Raw genomic sequence first — 20,728 nt, 5'->3', positions numbered from 1 at the left:
CCAGTTATGCAGTCCATATCTCATTTGGCTATAAGGATACTATGGCAGACTGTGCTGAAGGCCTTGCTGATGTCAAGGTAAACAACATGCAAACTCTGCTCTCCCCTCACCACAAAGAGTTGTCCAGTTGGTCTGGCACAGTTTGCCACTGATAAATCCACACTGGCTTTTCCCAGTCACCATGTGGTTGGAATTTGCTTCCAGGAGAATCTGCTCAACCACCTTCCCAGGGATTGAGGTGATGCACTGATCTGTAGTTCCCGTTATCTTCCTCCTTGAAGATGGTTGTGATGGTTGCCTTCCAGTAAGCAGGAACCTCCTCTGATCACTATGATCTTTCAATGATAGACAGCAGCCTCACAATGACATTTGCTAGCTCCCTCAGCACCCTTGGATGTATTCCACTGATATGTGTATACCCAACTGGCTTAAACGCTCCCTAACTTTATCCTTAGCTACCATGAAGAAGAATCCCATAGACTCTGCTACTAGCTTAGGAACCTAGTACTTCTGTACTGGAAAATGATATCCATGAATTGCTGTAAATTCACTAGACTGTGCTGAAGAGCCCTGAAATCCAAGACATCATCCACAGCAACATCAGCATGAGAGAAAGTGAAAAGCAGAAGTGGGCAGAATTAGGAGTGTATTCATAGGCTATCATTTTAGGCTGCTAAAATGACATCTACCATAGCCTCACTGGCCTATATTCTCTACCTAGGGAATATTTTCATTAAAAGTGCTCTCTGACTTCATAATGATGATGGAGGTCAACCCTTGCTGCTTTATAGGTTGAAATGTCATTATTTAGCCCATTGCTCTTCTCACTCTCAGTGATGGTTAACTTTTGCACACTCGACTTCTCAAAGAGCTCTGAACTCTACATCTTATAATCACAGGAAGGCTTTCAAAGTACAAGGCCCATGCTGGATATGGCTTAGTTTACTGGGACTCTTTTTAGCCGAGTTTAACAGGAGTTTCGTTAAACTTCTAATAGGATGTGGCAACCACAAATATCATTCTCCTCCTTCTTTCAGAGGACAGTCCTGCAGACAGGACAATACTCTCAGCTTCCTGCTAGAGGATATGCAGAAAAATACAGCTCCTGCAACAAGTATGGCAGGTCTTTCTTGGCAGATCTGCCAAGATCACTTGCAGTTTGATCTGTATGTGACCCTACATGATTCTGATCTGTCACCAACCAAAGTAGGTGGGGTCAGGGACCAGATACAATACTGTATTGCATCCTGTGACGTATTTCACAAGCTGTACTGCAAGGAGGCTAGTTAATGAAACACTCCTGAGATGAAATCTAGCACCACGGCCCTGCTTACACGTGATGTTAGACATCAAACATGTTCCTTATCTTATAACCTGATAGGTCCCATCTCACACATCTGACAAGCATAAACTTAAGAGACTTCTCTTGAATGTCTTGTTGCCATGTTTTGACAGTGCCAAGGTCTTGAGACTTGACAGAATCATAACACAAGGCAACATGGCTGTACTTTGATACCATGAAGTATATACCCGCTCAGAGAGCCACTATTTCAGTTTTCCTATGCAAACTCACCTTCCCTGAGTGCTGCTGCCAGCAGTGAAGCAGCCTGTGGAGTTTCTCCAGAATCAGGTTTGATAAGGAGGTGAGGTTCTACATGAACATCCTCAAACCCACTCATATTTCCCAGTTCTGCATAGATATGCAACTTGTCTTCCAAATAACTGCAGATCTGCTGGTCCTGGTTACTCAATGATTCTGACAACAGAAATGGAACACTCAATTAACATTTCCCATCCTGCAGGCAAAGCACATTCCCCATTCACCCTTCTAATCCTTATGCCACATAGACACTGCTAACTCAACAGAGCAACCGAGTTGCACAATGCCTTTTATAAGTGGCCAGGAACCAAATTCATCCCATAGTCTAAGCTGATGAAACCCGGCAGAGAGCCAGGCCAGTGCCCTACCCTGATGAGGCCGCCTTGGCTGCACTCTGGGGCTCTCAGCCATCTCCTGTTGCACTGACAATGAGCAATGCTAGAAAAGCACCTGGCTCAGGCAGCCGGAAGAAATGCTGATTCAGTGCATCAATGTCAGGGAAGAACATTAACTCTCACTTGAGAATGCCCTTCCTGTGGCTGTCTCAAGGAAGGGCATCACTTGCATTTCTCTCCTCTAGGCAGTAGGAAGATTTGCAGACTGGGTGTAGGGGAGTCAAGGAAGCTATATTTATCCCTATTAGTTACATTTTCAAATTAAAATGAAGTAGCAGAAGATGAAATGCCATAAACTCGCTCTAAGCTGTTCAGTCAGTGAAGATCTGAGGTATTTCTGAAAACAGGAAACTATGCCAACTTAATGTTAATCTGGGAAATTCAGTGTTTATTCTGAAAGTATCCATTTTTCCTTTTCTTTTGCACTCTCTGTTATGTAGCAAAAATATAAAATGCTTGGACAAATGTTCTCTTTCAGGAAATTCATATCATACATCATCTACCCTGTGAATTCTGCCTATCAAGCCATTCTGAACCCATCAGCCAGTATGTGTGGTGTTATTCATTCATTCCGAACTGTCTGGACATGGCAGCTCTCAGAGCAGCAGAAAAGGTACTACACCTTGACACTTCTGAATTCTGGATGCTTTGGCCTCAGCCATACGTCTATCCTCATCAGATTCACTCATTTTTCCTTCTTCTTCTTCCTCTGGACAACTTTAGAGATAAAGGACAAGCAAAGATGGATAAAGTGAAATCTGCACATCATATATTAATTTTAAGTAAAGTACTACATCCATTGTAAACAAAATACAACGTTAACACCAACTTCTGCTACAATCTACAAGCAAGCCCTTTGTCTGCCTCTTTAAAAAACAGTAACTGGATATAAGCCAGACTGAAGGATTCCTTTTAACTACGCCAAGACTGCATTATGCAGTGAATTGGTGACTGGCCCCCAGACAAGTTTATTGTGCTGATCATACCCTGGGCCTCATGAGGAGCAAAGCTCTCCCTGCTATTCCTAAGGAACTGATGCCAAGGTAACAGGCCATTTTCTGAAGTGACAGGGGATTTCCCCAAAAGGGGCATCTGCAGGACTCTGAAAAGCCTCCAGTGCCAAAGCAAAGGTGAAGGAAACTTAAAATGGCTGATAAAGACTTCTAACGAGGAGAGGGAAGGGTCTACTGATTCAGTGGGAAAACACGAACACCACTGGAAATTTGGCAGAACTGATCCTGAGGTTTTGAGGTTTGTGAATCCTGAGCTCAAAGGAAAGGCCAGCCTCACAAAATGGATCCACTGCGCAGAGCACACTGCCAGGAATATCCAAATCCTACCTTGAGACTACCAGACCTTGCATCTGCTTTGGACTAGCAGAATGAAAACCAGAAGCCTTTTGCTCTACCTTTCCGCTGCATCTTGAATATGCCTCATCCAGTTGTTACGTTCCTCTTTGGAGTTGGTATGAACCTCATACATCTCAGGCCCTGCAGATGAAGCGCTAATCAGAAACATCCCTCTTTCTTCGTTGGCTACTTCTCTTACTATGAGTTTCTGAAGGGAGATAACTGAAGGCTTCTGGTCCTAGGGGAAACAGTCACAGCACATACAGAAGATAAATTATAAAAGACCTTCTAAAAATCTCTTATAAAAGACCACAGTCTTAGAAGAGCATGATTTTTCAATTAACTGAACTAATTACAGTCCTGCCACTTATAGCCAGCCTATGTGTGTTCTCACCAAACGTAACGCTGTAAGTTTTGAGTATTCAGACATCTTTTTTAATTATTTTGAGAAATACTCTACAGCATTCATGATGAGTAAAGCATTGGGTGCATGCTAAAAAACAAATTCCAGAGGTTCAATGGCACTGAAGCTCTATATTTATATAACTGGTTTGGGAATTTCTATCCAAGACCTTTCATATATTTTATATAAGTTTACTACTACATTTGCAGTTAAAATAAAACTTCAGTTTTGTTTTACAGAACTAGAAGTTAAAATTTATTTTTAGATAATTGAAAGAACTAGCTCTGCTTCCCATCTGCATAATCAGATAAGACATGAGCCTAAAAATATCCAATCATTCTGCTATTTTCATCCCTCTTCCTAAAAATGTTATTTAATTTTGAAAGTAAACTTTATTTTCCATATACAGGCATATTGCTGTTCTGAGTACATTACTAGGATTAATAAAATAAACATTGTGTGAGAATAACCAGAAAAAACAACGTAACTTTTGAGAAATAGGCAAATAAAAATGTAATGTATATATTTAAAAGCCTGATAATATACTTACAACAGCTGCAAAGACATATTTTTGGTCTTTTTCTTGTAAAAACAGCAGCGCATCAGTCAGAAGCAGAGCTAAGATGTCTTGAAATGAGAAAAAGAAGAGAATGTTTTTTAACAAAAGGTATTACAGTTGTAGTTAACAACTTCTTTAATATTTTTAAAGGGGAGAAACCCTGATCAATAAATATTCCATAGAATTCTACAGTAAACTAAACAGGAAATGTCTGCATTACACTATGGTCTGCCCAAAGCAACTGCAAGCCATCACTTTATATCTCCTGGGAAAGACAACACTTCCTGCTACCCACCCTCCTGCAGCAGCGCTGGAGCTTTCGGTCCACACTGGCCCAGAGAAAGGAGAAACACTCATTCAAATGTCAGCACAACTTCCCCAAGCCACTCACAGGCAACTTGGCAAAAACTACCCCACATAAATTCTGTTTTGCCTATGCTGTAACATATACTCATAGCACAATGCAATACTGATGAAAGCACTTCTGGAATAACAATGAGCAGACAGCTTTATAAAGTTGTACAGTGAATATTAATAAGCTCCAAAAAAACAACCAAACAATAAACTCAACTGCTACATGTGATTATACACTGAAAATCAAATTCTAGGCATGAACATACAAATCAGGCTCCAGTCATATTTGGCTTCAGATTTTCTTTTCCACTGAAGATGTCACAGTACTACTGAAGAATGGCACGTGATTTTTTATATAGTACTTTTAATAAGCAGTACTGCAAACAATATAAACGTACAAGTCAAGAATCTATGTCATGGGATGAAACTGCAAACTCTAGGAACTAAAAGGAAGGAGTGGAGGGGGAAATACAACAGACTGTCGAATGTAAAAAGCTCCTATCTTCCCAGGCTTTATGTGAGAACTTGTCTTACCTAGATTTACAGCACACTAGCCACAAACAATGGCAGTTTCTGGAATTACTGTTCAAGCAATTAGTGGCATATTCTCAATACCATCCTCAATACCTATATAAATTCGTGTTTGTAGCATAGTGTAATAAGGTATTTTCTCTCTTAAACTTACCTCTCAAACTCCTCTCTTAATCTTTACATGCTATTTGCAAATAAAGAATTAAAAGACTTTACTGCTAGGATGGAATACCTTTGAAACGTCCAGTAGCTGTTTTCCAGTACACTAAACCTTCATGAACAAGTATCCTCTCTTTTCTCATCAAGTCCTGCTTCCTGAAAACATGGCCATTTTTCAGCTTTGTATATGTTTTGTTTTCAGTCCTACTAAGAATTTCCAGCAACTTTTGCTTTTTCTCATATTCATTAACTTTCAAATCTACTGCTGCAATCATGTCCTTAATTAGTCGAAGGGCTTTGCATAGGTCTTTATGTTCTTCTGTTCCTTCTGTATGGAAAAAAAAAATCATCATTTCTTAGTTTACGTGAACCAGTCAACACGATGCAAGGCTTAAACCAATACATACATCATTTTAAGTAGAACCTGGCAATCAATATTCTGGAAATACTAAAGACATCTGCCTTTGCCAGAGTTTGCCCTGAGTATTAAAAGATGACATGTATCTTAGATTTATTCAGCAGTCAAAACTACATGTCATATAGTTTCTGACCTATATATGAGCTGTTAGCATTTAAAAAAAATTTACTGGCTATGTAAATCAGATAGTGTATTACTCTTATGACTAAATAAAAATAGCTTGAAACGTGATTTTAAGCATGAAGGCTTTGCTTCTGGGTATGCAACATTCTGCAATACTTGCTTATTGCCCATTTTTTGCAATACACAGTAAGTTATTAACATTTTTTAAATGTTCCAAGAAAACTCAGTGGTCATTCAAAGTTGGTTTGAAAATATGAACACTAATTCAGGAAACGTTTTCCTAACCCTACTTACAAGACATTCCACTAGAATTTATTTAAGAGAATATCCAGTTATGTTCCAAAATTAGTTCACATCTTGTATTCAAGATCTTTTGCTGAAGCAAGTATGCTCTTCTGGACTTCTATGCCTTACCTGGCTCAAACCTTGGAAATTTTCACAATCTAACTTTGACAAAAAATATATACCAGACACACTGTTCAGGTGATATTTGCTTCACAGTAGATAATTATATTGCTCTGATTCTCTACAGACTAGTGGATTTCATCCTTTATTATTCTGTAATAGTGCACATTCTTACCTAAAAATTGCATTTGGATTCCACATATGAGGCACCATTTAAGCTTTTCCTCACCTTTTGAATATTGCAATATCCTCTCAACCAGAACAGGGTATTTGGTGATTCGCTGAGTGACAAGCAGAATGCATTCGGGGATTCCTCGGCGTCGAGCCAACAGATTACTATTCCTCAGCTGCAAAGACAAAGATATATACCTTAGCTACTTAACACACGTTAAAATACACTAATAAGAAATGTGATCTAAATGTGTTAGAAAAAACTAAAACAAAATGCTGGGTTATTTGAACCACCCCCAAGGAATAGTTGCCATCCTGAGCAATGAGGTGCTTTGTAAGAGGAACATGTGTGTAATACACACTGGCAGCCAAAGCTTTTGCAAATTTGAAATAAAAATGTAACTTCACTGATTAAGAAGGAAACACTTGGCTATTTTTATCAGCTATTAAAAGAGAGTTACTGAATGTAATTTTGAACATAAATTTAAATAAAAACTACAGGGTATATATCTATTTTCTGAGCATTTTGTCAATAGTAATCATACTTCCACGAAAACTTACTTTAATAAAATTCTGGAACTTCTTGTTTTGCTGCAACTCTTTGAAGAGATTAACAGCTTCTTTTTGATGGCTGCAAAACTCTCCATATATTTTCTTCATTTTACTTGCATTTTCCTCTGAAAACTGAAGAAATTAATAATAGAATTGTGCTCAACATTGCATGACACAGGAAGGCATATACCTAAGCATTAATATATTTTGTACGTATATGGAACTTGTAACTCTTAAGTTACTTATTTCTCAGGCTTTCCGAATTTCACTAATTGGGTCTGTCAGTACTGAACGAACACAGGCTAGTCATTTTCAAGAGCAAGAACAGGAATGTAAGCTGGACAGAACACAAGCTACTTCCATTACAACCTTGCCAATAATCGTTGGAACAACTGTTACTATAACAGTGTTTCCTCTCCTCCTTACAAACATGATCCCTTTTGAGGCTTATTTGCATCCATCTGACCTCCACCTCACTTCTAGACAGGATAAGAACCATTTGGTTTCTTTAGTTCAGTGAAGTGAAAACAGACTAACTGAAGGTGAAAAACTGCACTCTGCAGGAACTGAGCTGTTGCTAGCAAGCAAACGTAGTTAGCTGTTCTATAGCTAACATAAACTCTGTGAGATCGCCCCTCCTCTACTGAGCAACAGCTTGAGATATACCATACCAGGTTACTACAGGAAATGAATGGGTAGCTTGTTTTCCATGCTCATTCAGTCCTTCACACCTCTGCTTAGATGCTGATGAAGTGTGTCCATTGCTTTCATTTTTTGCAGTCCATTTAATGATGGGAGCAGTTTTCTACTACAAACAGGGTCAAGTTCACCACCCCTCACAGCTATCTGTCAGCAATGATTTTCTCTCATTACTATTTCACTCTATAATAAGCTGGAGGAGCTGATATTTAAATTTTATAAGACAACCTTAGCCCTCTTCCTGCCCACAAAAGTTTTAAACTCAATAAATTGTTTAATCTGAGAACCCTGAATACATAATAATTTAACAGATCTGATGTCTGTACCTGTTGCACAAGGATGTCTCCAATTCTGCTGATTACAAAATTACGTTCACTCCCTTCCTCACATGATTCCTGTCGTCTCTCCTTCATTCTGCAGAAGAATTGCCTGTGAATCTCCAGTAGTTCATCTAAGCAGGGAAATATTTTGTCCACTGTGCTGTGGTCCAGCTGCAGTTCTTCCTTCATCCCTTTCCTGAATATTTCAGACATAATGAACAGGGTATGGATGTGATGCACTTCTGTTTGCATCAGCTCTGCAGTACGAAAGAAGACAGCATAATATGGTAATCACCTGAACATTTTGCACACATTCTATGATAGATTTTAGTAATATTCAAATATATGGTCATTAGTAATATTCAAATATATGGTCATAAATGCTTTTTCTATGCTAGTCTCAAACTTAGCAAATTATGTCAGTAAGAGACATAATTTATCCACCTCTGGCATGGTTATCTCAACTGTACCCCACTGAACAGGGTAGACATGTCTTTGGTAGTCCGAAGTGTCCAACATTACCATGTTTTCTGGAGCTAAGGAAAACTGTGAGAAGTGTTCTTTGAATCTTCTTCTTATGCTTACTGAAGTCTATCCATCCATTCTCCCCGTCATAAAATATGTAGGTTCTTTTTCTACTTTATATGCCAAATTGTTTTCAAACTTACACGAAACTTTGAAATACTGACCAAAAATCACATCCTGCCTTTTGATAACATCCTTTTCTTGCTTGCTGCAGAATGCTGGATCCACAACAAGACTCCAGGACTCTGCCTCAAACTCTTGTGCATCTGTGCTGAGGTCGGTCCACTGAGAGGAATCCACATCATCTAAAATAAAGCACAAACCTTGAAAGCACCAGCCATATGAACAGTAAGGGAAGTTCCTTTGTACGTGCACACCTCTTCAATAAAGTAAGGGGAACACATCACAGGGATGAACTTCAAACAGGATTTCTGCCAATGTCAACAATGATTTTACAACAGAAAAGTGCCAAATGTCAGTATCAGTACCGAAAGCTTGAAATGCACATGTAACAGCGGGGAGGAGAACAAAAACAACCCATTCTTGTCTCAGATTAAATCCTTCTTATCTTTCCTTGCTTGAAGAAATTTTTTGCAGTTGGAAAATAAAACGCAACATTTTCGGAAGTACCTTTTGGCACTGGAAGGGCATTTGCCATTTTGCAGATGTCCAATGAGGGATATCTGCATGATCTTTTGAGAATGAATGCCCTTCAGCTTTGAAATTCAGTCTCATACCTAACTACAGAAAATGCCTATTTCTATTCACCTCACAATCATAGATGGCTGCTTCGCCAGTCAGAGGTAAGGTTTTTGGGCCACTGAGGAAATACAAGTGACATAGGTTTATCTGCTGCAATGTATGCTGTCAATGGAGGTGATTAGAAGAGTGCTGGAATAAAATCTGCTGCTGTTATGGTTTTGCAAATATGCCAATATGTTTTACCCACTATTTTCCAAAGGTAACACCAAACAAAAGAAAGTTCTGAAAGTTATCAAAGAGTTCATTATGAGGAAGAAAGAAATGGTTGTATTTTAAGGCTGACATGTCTGATTGTGTCATTTCAATGAAGGATACCCTTGTAATGAACAAAAGACAGGTGCTGCTTTTTTAGTAGATGAAGCATCTTCCTTATTACAAACAGGTTTTTTATTTTCTATTTACAATACAGTCTATAAAATGCAAAATCTGTGCAATATTTCTCACCTTCCATCATAAAAGAATCCATTGATGAAAAGGTCCCTAACGCCTGTAACATCTCTTCAGACCGTGACTTGGACCTCCAGGTGCTGGTCTCAGAGTCTTGTTCAGGAAATGGCATAGATCTTCTACAGTGGAAGAAAAGCATGGATTTAATGGTTGCAATTTTTCTAGAAATGCTGAATGATGTATTTAGGATACTGTTCTGGCAGCTGCACTCTACCTTTCAAAACTGGCACTGGGGACGCTTTTGGACAAAGAGTGGGACTGTTGTGAGGCTTCCCTCCTTCCAGCAGACAGTCCGATAGGCAGAGAGGAAGAAGGATGCACTGAGGAGAACACAGGTTGGGAAATGTCTCCAAGTGAGGAATCTGTGAGGCAGAACAGTTGACAAACAATATATGGTACAACATAAACAGCATAGTCATACTGTGAAATGCAATCTAGTGTTCATATAGACCCATACAAGGTTACCAGGAATGTCCCTACATGGTACAAGACCATGATGCTCTCCCACAGAATAGAAAGATAAGCTTGTGGGCAAAGCTGAGAAGCTCTGGCACGGATATCATACATAAGAAAACAATCTCAAACCACTCGTGCTTTTACACTGCAACTTAAATATAGGTGACCCAAATATTCATGCACATGATGAATAATGACATACTCGAAAGCACAATACAGAACTTGCTACCTTTTATTTCCATTCTCACTGAAAACAAACCACTGTAAAACTCCCACTCATTTTAGCAGAAGTTAGTTAAATGGTAATTTCCTCAGAAAATCCTACTTATCTGTATCAGGTATTAGAGATACACCTATTTTCCTACATTTGTTGAAATCATAAAGAGAAACATAAATGATGAAGGAAACGTTTGTTTTGCCATTTCTGTTACTTTTTAAGATAGGCTCAACTTTGAAGTCCTAGGTTTTACACCTTCTAGCCCACTTACTAAAGTACTCACTTGTTAAACCAGCTTGTGGTTTGTTTTTATTATGGTACCTCTCCTGTGATTTCTGAAAGAGAATAATTTTATGAAATTACAATGAAATAATAGTTGACAATATACTGAACAGTCCAGTAATTCGCTTTCATATGTCATCACATAAAGGGGCTTCAAGAAAACTGTGCTAAATCATGGTTCTAATTTCTGCTAATAACTAATAAACCAAAGTCAAAGTAGAATAATAATATTTGTACTACAATACAAAACTAAATCTATTTATTTTAGTCTGAGTCACTATACAGGTATAACATCATACTTTTTCTATATGAATACTGCTTGTGGGGGCTGCAAGAAAAGTTGTTCATATTCAGGGCTTCATTTTCAAATAACTTTGAGGGATCTGTGGCAAAGTGGACTTTGCAAAACTTGTAACAGAAGCCTGCTGTGCTTAGACATGTATTTCACTTGATGCAAGTCTGAACATTTTGGGTACTCCATTCTTATAGAAATGAGTCAGTCCTATCTCCTCTTAACAAATACCCACCAGTCGCAGTAATTGAAACTGCCAGTTCAGCTGTCCTAATGTCCTAAAATTGCTCAGAAATTTGTGCAAGATTATCACACAACAGCTACAGGCAAAATAAATAATGCCTGTTTTATGGGCAATTAAAGCCTTCTTTACCCTGAAGATTCTGTAGGAAAACATGTTCTCCCTGCTAAACACCATGATGCAAAACCCAAATACACCAAAAAGGCACACACTACTCATCCGAAAAATGACTTGTATGGCTGTGGTGTACTCCTCTCCAAGTCCCCTTTTATCCCACGAAGGCAAAAGCCTTACATATCATTTTTGAAAGCCGCATCCTTTGTCATGATAACTACACCATGTCTGCATTCCTACTTAAAGGAACACGTTTTCCATCAGCTCTAGCGCTGATTTTGCCCTGTCTGCAGTGGCAGCTCAATACTGGGAAAGACTGCCTAGGGAGGGTGGGGAGGCTCTTTCTCCAGAGATTTTTCGGAGCAGGTTAGACAAACATCTGCAAAAAACGTTAGAGGAGTGAGCCTGCCTCAGGGTGAGGAGCTGGACTAGGTAACCTCCCAAAGCCCCTTCCACCACTGTTTCCAATTTTTCTAATACAGAGGATCTCCCTTTCTACAGGGAGTGATTTTGAGGAGCCTTTTTTTAAATCCCTTCTTGTAACCCCAATCACATTATTTCATAATGAGACCTTGCAACTGTTCAAGAATATATCCCTTTTCTAAAAACACTTGTGCAAGTACACTGCTATGTCCGTTGCTCACATTAAATGCTTGACATTCCTGTAGCCCTCTGTGCATAGACACTAGGTCTGGATGGTCTGTGTGTACTTTCTTATTTTCTTCATCCCATTTCTAGGCCTCTTGGAAAACAAATATGCTCTAGTAAGAACAGCGAGGTATCGGAAGTTACCTTGGTGCACACTGGAGCACACTCCTTACAGCTCTTATGCACAGTCATGTTGCAATCTGAAAGAGAAGGCATGTTTCAAAGCCTGAAGCTGAACACGGTCCTCAACCTGCAGAAAATTTTACTCTGTGGCTTCACCATTATTCCTCCTTCGGGTCTTGCTTGCTTGCTTACTTACTAAGGAACCTCGAGGCTGCGTTGATGCTACACCCCCTGGCTAGGAAGGAGCTTTTGTCTAACGTGTTTGGGTGAGGAGATGGCCCTGGTCCCTTCTGAAGCTGGTAGCTGCTGTCTTTTTTCCCTCCCCCTTGCTGACCTCAGCTCTTTACACAAAATATGTATTTCCAAACCTAGGCAAGGTTCCTTTTTGAAACAAATCACTAAATAATGATCTTATGGCAAGTTTCAGAGCACTATAAATTCACACATAAAAGTCAGTAGCTACTTACAAGAGCACTGCAGTGACTCCTTTCCTAGGAGGGCCTTTTCACAGGCTGTACACGGGATAACTCCTGAGAAGGTCCCATTTACAAAATTATGTCTGTTCAGTTTCTCTTTATCTTTGGCATCTTTATTTTTCGTCTTTATCCCCAACAGCAGTGGCAGGGGAAAAAAAAGGGACATTAGAAAAGACAATAAATTGATTCAATCCTAAAAACACTAAAGCATCTTCTTTTAAGAGTAAATGATTCAAAAATATTTAATTCTCTGTCCTGGAAGACTTGGAACAGAATACTGTATTATTAAATTCAATGTTGTTTAACTTTTAAAATGATGAAGGCTTTGCTTTTACTGGCAGCTAAGCCAGCAATCTTATTCAAGGAAGACTGGCAGAAATAACTTTACAAACCTGCAAAAAAGGAAGGAGCAGAAAAAAAATTAAAAAGAGATAGTGACTAGCTGCACACATGAGTATCAATGCCTACTTCTCCCTGAGGCATACATGCAAACTCATGCCTATGCAACTAAAGGTACACTTACATACATTTATACAACTTGCCTTTAGATCTTAAAAGACACCAGAAAAAAAGCTAGTTTTAATGAGTATTAATGAATTTAATAAATTTTGCAATACTTCTTTTGGAGTAAGTACACATTCCTCCAAGCAGTCCAAGCAGATATTCTTTAGGAGACCACACAGATACTCACTTACGTATGGCTGCATGATTAGATATACGTGTTCACAGCCAGTTCTACCACTATGAGTAGAGCGCCTCAGCAGCACTTTGCTAATCATCTTGACTTACACATATTTTAGAATATCCTGCGGTATAGAAGGGTGTATTAGAGAGTCTACAAACCTGCTGAAAGGCCAGACAGAAACAAACATCCTGCAGGCCAAATCCATCCCTCAAGCTGCTAATTGATGGCCTTACTCTAAACTTCAGATGGCTCAAAATTAAACCATAAATGTTCTAAATCTACCTTTCATACTATGCTTGACTATGTAGGCCTTGAATCTGCAACTCTTTTACAATAAGCAGTACTTTTTCATGCACGAAGTTCCACCAGCTTCAAATAAGGCAAATTCAGCGGATTATGCGCAAATGTAAAAGGTACAGACTCAAGTACTTACTGAGAGTAACTGCAAGAACAGACATACACATTTTAATTTTGTTTAACAAAGAAAATTATTTCTTAAAGGTAATTCAGAAATTTAAACTTTGGCTAAATAGTCAAATAAGATTATTGATAACATTAAAAATGTCCAGGAAAATATGTGACTTGTTAAGCTAAAGCTACTCTTCAAAAGGATTTTTTTTTGTTGTTTTTTTAATATGAAAGCCCTGTCAGGGCATATGTTTTAAAATTAAAAAATAAAGATAAAAGCTTCTTCCTAGTACTTACGTGTATTTGCAATAAACAAGTTTATCTTTACATAAACATTTATTATCTATAATTCATTTAATTACAGTGATGTAACTATAAATAATAATATAGACATAAATCTCAAATTACCTTGCACTTATTCCGTGTACTAGTCATCCTGTTCATCAGGAAGCTGAAAGTTCGACTCACTTTGCATTTTTCAGACTCAGTTTTTGAGGTTACAATATATTTATCCCATTCCTCCTCCTGAATCCTAAAACAGATCCGTGAAAACAACTCATTCCAGTGGGAACAGTCTCTTAAAACAGAGCAGAATGTGGATGACACTTGCTTCATCTAACATTTACAATTACCTGTTTTATTCTGGTTTTAACTGTAGTTATTAAAATGTTTATAATCCCTCTTTCTAAAAAGGAGTATTACCAGCCTGGGTAGCGCACAGAACGTGCAATGTGACTATGATCATTCTCGGATGCCTCCCTGTGTTCATGCTGGTGTTTTGGATGCCCCTTCAGACGGCCCCTGTGCGCAGCAGGCCCCCGCTGCGGGATGCACAGCGGTGCGAGCAGCAGCGAGCTGATGGCGGGAACGCGGCAGGCGCCCAGAGCTCCCCCGGCCAGGGAGCACCCCCTGCATCACCTCTCCAAACCGGGCTGCCCGGGGGCCGAGCGGAGCGCCTCTTCCCCGCTGCGCTCCCTAGATGGCATTCTCGCACAGACCTGCTCCCAAGCCCACGGAGGAAGGCAGAGGATGTCCTCCGCGAAAATTCACGTGTGACAAGTACTGATACCTTTTCTCTCGTGACTGCTCGGGCAAACTGTACGCTCGCTCTACAAGACATAAACAGTTAACGGACACTCAGATCGTTACGTCAGCACATGCGTTGGAAACACACGACCTCCACCAGACCGTAAGCTCGTCATTAAGCGCTTGCAACGTCATTTCAAAATTAGGAAAGCAAAAAATATCTATATTAGAAGCAGCTTCTCCCAGGATAGTACCATTGCCTACTAAACTTCGTGAAGTTGACAGAATCTGCCAGAACCAAGACTGATCTCAGAGAGTGCCAGTCTCTGCAAACAGAGAGTCGGTGCTTAAGAGTAGGAAAAAATAGTTATTTTTTGTTTCTCTAAATAACAAGGACCTAAATGATCCATCCTTCCTTTTGCTTTTTATATAACTTATTGCAAAATATCTTAACAATATTCATCTAATATTTGCAATTATCTGTTTTATTTGTCTTTAGCTACAGTATTAAAATTTTTTAAATCCCTCTTCATAAAGAGGGATATTACTAGTCTGTGCACTGCACAGAACACGTAATATCCATTTATGTCCTGGAAACAGCAGAGAGGATTCAAGGAGATACTTTTCAACAAACTGTATAAAAAGCAGATTAAAAGACGAATCTGAGTTGTTTAGAAAAACAAAAGATAGGGTCCCAACTACTATTTCCGAATTAGAAGTCATTTAGTTTTGTAGAGATTATTTGCAAAGCTACCACGAGTATGGTTCAGAAAGGTATTTAAACACCTGCCTAACTTGTAAGCATCAGATTATGCCATACTTAAAGTTAGATACAAACTCGAGCACACTTTACTGAATAAGCGTGCCTTCAGACAAATATATACTCGGGGTTAGCAAGAGCTAGTATATTTATCACAGAAGTAGCGAGACTAGAATGGCATTTCAGTTAGTTGCCAGACAAGAACTGTGCAACAGGATGCTTTCTGAAGAAACAAAGACCATGTACCCGTGGAAGATGGAGACAGCCTCATGCAAAACAGCGCTGTTGGGTTGTCACTGTGGTACTTACTACAGGGGTGGAGCAGAGACACTGACTTAGAGAGTGAAAGAGCCTGAAGGAGGGATCGACCACTGTTCATGAACACACCATCTACAGAGCAGGGACAAATCCTTTACTGTTACAGACTGGTAATGCCTTCTTGAATAAAAACAGGTAGTTGTTTTAGTCCTGAGCATACTGAAAAGCTTTCATCAGAAACAGATGGTGATTTCTCACTTTCTTCTTGCACTTCATGTTAGAAAGATCAGTCTCTTGCTACCATATTTGGCTAATATCAGCAAGCATACATCTCATTGCAACCTACTAGTTCGAGCGTTCCTCTCTCCTACATAGCTAAGTTTAAGTGAGATGTCAGAAGTGGTGGAGCTGGCTTACCAGCTGGGCAGAGGGAAAATGGCAGGTTTTTCAGTGCACAGACATCTGAACAGACCCAGACACAGTGCAGCTGTGGCCCATAGGGATCAGGATGAATTATCTGACCTTGCTTCTTGGACCAAGCCCTGGGGCTAGTCTGCTTCCAGTAAACAGACGAGACTGCTGAAATCTAGCGCAGGTGCCTGTGTTTTATAGTAATTACCACTGCCAGCAGCCAAATGCTGTGTTTAACAGTTCTGTCCATGCAAAACACTGCCAAGGAAGGGATGGGGCAGAAGCTGCTGGTGGCAGGGGGTAAGGAAGCGCCAGCAGAACTTGAGCAGACACTGGCCCAATTCCCAGCAGTGGGAGGATGCAGCGCACACCGGATTTGTACTGTGGCCAGCAGAATGGCCCACTTCCAGAGCTTGGGGAGGACAAGGATTCCACTTTCTCTGCAACACAGGTAAATGCCTACTATTGACTGTATTTGGAGGAAGGGAAGAGAGAATGGACAGGACATGGGTCTGAGCCTGGATCAGGTCAAAGTAAGTAATGGTATTTGGATGAAACTTAATGATCTATGATACCAACGGTCCCTTTAGCTATGAGTTCAAAGGAATTCTTTTTTTTTTTTTTTTTTTTTTTTTTTTTTTTAAACTTTAAGCACATAATAAAGAGTTTGCTTATCTGCCATCCCTACTTCTGTGACCTATTTTCCTTATTTTCTTCTGCCTTGTTATTTTTAAAGACTTCTCACCAAATCTGTAGGATACAAATGGTTACAAACAAATTAAGTGACATGGAAAAATATAACACAAAAATGTGCTGCATGCTAAAATCTTACAGTGAATTTCAGGAACCACCACCAAGGCGCTAGTTGCACTATTTAATACAGTATCCTAAGGAAAAAAGATTTCTGCTGTCACTGTATCTGCCTGTCCATTAACTTTCACCATCTTACCTTCCCAATAAATTTTGCATGTTATCCACTTTCAAAGTTAATTATCACATTTCTGCAATTTTTGTGACAGCAGGCTGCTGAGTAGATGAGAAAGACCCTAACTAATGCTTCAACTAAGAGTAAAGCTGCAGTGCCCATTCAGCAGTTCTCCCTTCCGCCTGGTTTGCTGTAACTCACAACTATTCATCATGCGGCCTGTCTTGCGCAGGACAAAGGAGGAAGCTGAAGGTACACTGCAGGGAGAGACAGGCTGGAATTACAACAACAGACAGGGTTATCGGGACAGAGGACACCAACTCACGGAAAACGAGGCTTCATTAATTGCACTGCTCTGCAATTGAGCATTACATGACCATTCCACAACCCTGTAAAGATTTCACATGTATTAATTTGGACTCAGTAATAACATTCACATACTTAAAGTGAAGCATCTATGTTAGTCTTCTGGGACTAAGTCAAAAAATAAAGCCACTACAAACATTAAAGATATATGGACATCAAGAGAGTATCAAGGTTACTGGAAAAGTTTTATCCAAACACTTTGATGAATAAAGAAAAGTTAAAGGATGTCACTCATTTTAGGAAAAATACATTTTCAAAGACTTCTGCTAAAGAATCTGTGTGTTGGGAGGTTTATATTTGAGGATTGTATCGGCTTGCTGCAGCTTGTTCAGCTTTAATTTATCCCATTCATGCTTATAACTAGTTAGCTTCCTGGATTTTAACTGCACATTGCATCAGGGCAGCAGGAGCAAGCCAAGAGCCAACTACAGGAACTTAAGCCATTTATCTAGCTCTCAAACCCACATTTTTTGTTACTTAGAATTCAAAAATATTTTTCTACTGAAATTAAGCCAGGTGCTTTCTCAACACACAGCAATCTTTTTGAGAGCACAGTGAATCACTTCATTTCTTGAAAAGCCAGTGTTTTTAAGTGATGTGATCCTTATGAAAGAGCGTATGCACATTTCACACTTAGCATGGTTTTCAAATATAACCCATACCTTCACTGAAAAAGTTTGGATTGTCTGCTAAATATGAAGCCACGTGTTTACAAATAAAGGATGTTAGAAGCAATTTGTAGAAAATCACAGGCTTCCTGTTAAGCAGGACAGTCATTTTCTACAACACAGTAATAAAATGTGAGGTTCCTACAGAATTTTCTTTGGGCAAACACCTGTTCACTTGTTATAAATCTGACATCCTGGAGTGATCAAGAATGGACTTAGCTCAACCCTACCAGAGAACAGCACGTGGACACCTTGTGCCAGAATCCTTGCAGAGAAACCTGTGACTCAGTGCTGAGGGTGGATTCTGCTCCCCAGCCTGGAGAGATGACCACAACCCCACCACCACCACCAATTTCTCATATTCCCCTGGATCTATGGGAAGCTGGGGCCATCCACCCATTAAGACTTTGCTTCTGTGTCATCTTTAGCCTCCTCCAGCTGCTATAGGGCTTCCAGCTAGAGGTTAAGGTAAGGCTCTTTGGAAAGAAGATTAGTGTCCTGGGCCACATTACTTTTTCCGACTAAAGCTCTGCCTGTCACAGTCCCCACACCCTCCCAGGGATCAGATGTTGCTCAGTGGAGGCCATGACAGAGGCAGTACACAGGAGAAAAGCGAGGGAAAATGGCAGGGGTAACTGAAGGTAACCAAATGCTTCTTTCACATGGCTTGGCAAGGTCTATGCATACGGGGACCTTGTGCGCACAAGTATCGGTGAACAGAACAGGCCTGAGTAAAGACGTTGACATTATGTTTGAAGCAAGCAAACATGGGATGAAGCAATGCAGATGCAAACCCAGAGCACAGGTGACACTGACCTTCATTTGAATCGCTAACAGCAAAGTCTCGGGGAATGCAAGGTCTTCCTAACAAGCCTTTGGGTGAGGAACAGGAATAGGAGCGTGACCGAATTCCAGACAGTATGCATTCCTAGAAGAAATTGTGGCAAATGAAAGCTTGTACCATTTTGAAATTCATCAGCAACAGAAAGAAAACTAATCAGTGACAGAATTTTTAAACAGTGCACTGAACACACGTTTTTCTTGGCTTAAAGTTTTAAACATAATTAAGATATCTGACTACTTCGTTTCACTTTGAATTCTTACAAAACCTGTCATATTTCCACCATGAGAAATTTTTGTATGTTACAGGAAAGAACTGGGGGGTATAAGTTAGACTAAGAGAAAGCTTATATTTTTCTCCAGTTTGGTGGCAGGCACCATCCAAACAGTGTTGTTTGCCATTTTATCCAATGGCCAGGCTATCTGTCCTGCTTTTACTATGGAAGCCATTAATCTTAGTGCTTTAGTACCAGAAGAACATTTTGTGTAGACTAACACTCTATCTCAGTAATTACTGATATAAGATTTCGCAAATTAAGCTTTGTAAATGCTTTGTAAACGCTTTGTAAACTCTTTTACTTTGCAAACTTATTTTAGTTTTACAAACTTTTACTTTGTATAAGTAACTTCTACATTACAGTAATACTTATTATACAAAGTAAGAATTTCTCTTTCAAGTATAATCAGAAAAATGCAGAAGGAAAAGACTCTCAGCTTCCCAAATATGTTAATGGCTGGAAAAGAACCCCCCTGATTTTTCATAGATCCTTTACATTTGCACAGAGTGAAATGTAAACTTCTAAACTGCTTGCAATATTATTTGTAAAAGTAGCCCTAACAGAATTTGGTGTTTGTGCTGGACTCTTTTTCTCCCTCCATGTAATCATTTACTGAAAGTCAGATGAAGCTCTACAGAGGCAAGGAGTCTCCTTAATAAAATATAAACAATCCCTATTAATAAAAAAATAGCTCTGTGCATGTGTTTAAATTTCCCAGAAATAGCACCACGGTTCAATAAAAATGAATATAACCAGGACACTTTAGGAAACTATCAATAGGAGCAGAGATATGCACTGGTCATTGTTCAAAATCCAATTAACCCTTCCTGCATCTGGCAATTATTTTTTAAAAAAGACAACAGACCGGTTTCATTCTTTACAAAGCTGTTACCCTTTCACACAACTACAGCTGGTTAAACATTTCCTAACTAAATATATTTTGGTTGGAAAATGCTGATTCATAGAACCTGGTTTATATGCTTTGAAATACTTCTGATCAAGGATGTTTTTTTCAAAGCTGAAGTGAAATTCTGAAGGACCTCTCCCTGCATTGATGTCAAGCAGCTACACCCAGGGAGCTCCTGTACATCCTGCTCTCACAACTGACTAACACCTATGACTTCCAGCTGGGAACTGATTTTTCCCCTTCACATTCAAATGCAATGTCTCATATGTTTCCAGTGATTTACTTAAAAGGAAAACAAGTCAAACCAAAATAATATTAAATACCTTGGGCTGCAGACTGGTAGATAAGGAAAGCGATTCTGCCCGGCTGATGTTAAAATCAGTGCTCGTCTCAGAAGACTCTATTCCATCTCTGCTAGAAGCCGTCAACTCTGAAGAGCTGAGGGGAGGGTAGTGAACGTGGGATCTGTCTGAAACACTTTCACTTCCGCTGTCTACTTCAAGGTCATCAAGACTTGAACTGAAGCAGACAACAAATTCTTTATTTCCCATGTAATCAGTATCAATATTAATGCA

At 39.4% G+C, this 20,728-nt stretch overlaps 1 protein-coding gene across 14 annotated transcripts in view; it reads right to left on the bottom strand.

Annotated features, from left to right (window-relative positions):
- LOC112987015 (rho guanine nucleotide exchange factor 28) overlaps positions 1–20,728 on the bottom strand; it is a 133,736-nt gene that overhangs the window by 28,498 nt on the left and 84,510 nt on the right. For 11 of the 14 annotated variants that reach the window (XM_064499971.1, XM_064499978.1, XM_064499973.1 and 8 more), the window contains 19 exons: positions 20,477–20,672; positions 18,945–19,056; positions 15,810–15,890; positions 14,784–14,823; positions 14,123–14,246; positions 12,613–12,745; positions 12,167–12,222; positions 10,729–10,780; positions 9,987–10,134; positions 9,770–9,891; positions 8,728–8,868; positions 8,045–8,295; positions 7,029–7,151; positions 6,526–6,643; positions 5,424–5,678; positions 4,298–4,374; positions 3,404–3,582; positions 2,618–2,712; positions 1,574–1,756 (listed from right to left, as the gene is read on the bottom strand). In XM_064499971.1, the coding sequence (XP_064356041.1) occupies positions 1,574–1,756; positions 2,618–2,712; positions 3,404–3,582; positions 4,298–4,374; positions 5,424–5,678; positions 6,526–6,643; positions 7,029–7,151; positions 8,045–8,295; positions 8,728–8,868; positions 9,770–9,891; positions 9,987–10,134; positions 10,729–10,780; positions 12,167–12,222; positions 12,613–12,745; positions 14,123–14,246; positions 14,784–14,823; positions 15,810–15,890; positions 18,945–19,056; positions 20,477–20,672 (2,486 nt within the window). The remainder of the gene's footprint in view (positions 1–1,573; positions 1,757–2,617; positions 2,713–3,403; positions 3,583–4,297; positions 4,375–5,423; positions 5,679–6,525; positions 6,644–7,028; positions 7,152–8,044; positions 8,296–8,727; positions 8,869–9,769; positions 9,892–9,986; positions 10,135–10,728; positions 10,781–12,166; positions 12,223–12,612; positions 12,746–14,122; positions 14,247–14,783; positions 14,824–15,809; positions 15,891–18,944; positions 19,057–20,476; positions 20,673–20,728) is intronic. The other 3 variants (XM_064499975.1, XM_064499976.1, XM_026106653.2) reach the window with 1 other exon arrangement.

The sequence above is a fragment of the Dromaius novaehollandiae genome, chromosome W (genome assembly GCF_036370855.1).
Source record: "Dromaius novaehollandiae isolate bDroNov1 chromosome W, bDroNov1.hap1, whole genome shotgun sequence".
In the NCBI taxonomy this organism is placed as follows: Eukaryota; Metazoa; Chordata; class Aves; order Casuariiformes; family Dromaiidae; genus Dromaius; species Dromaius novaehollandiae.
This window is presented reverse-complemented; position numbering and strand designations above follow the sequence as displayed.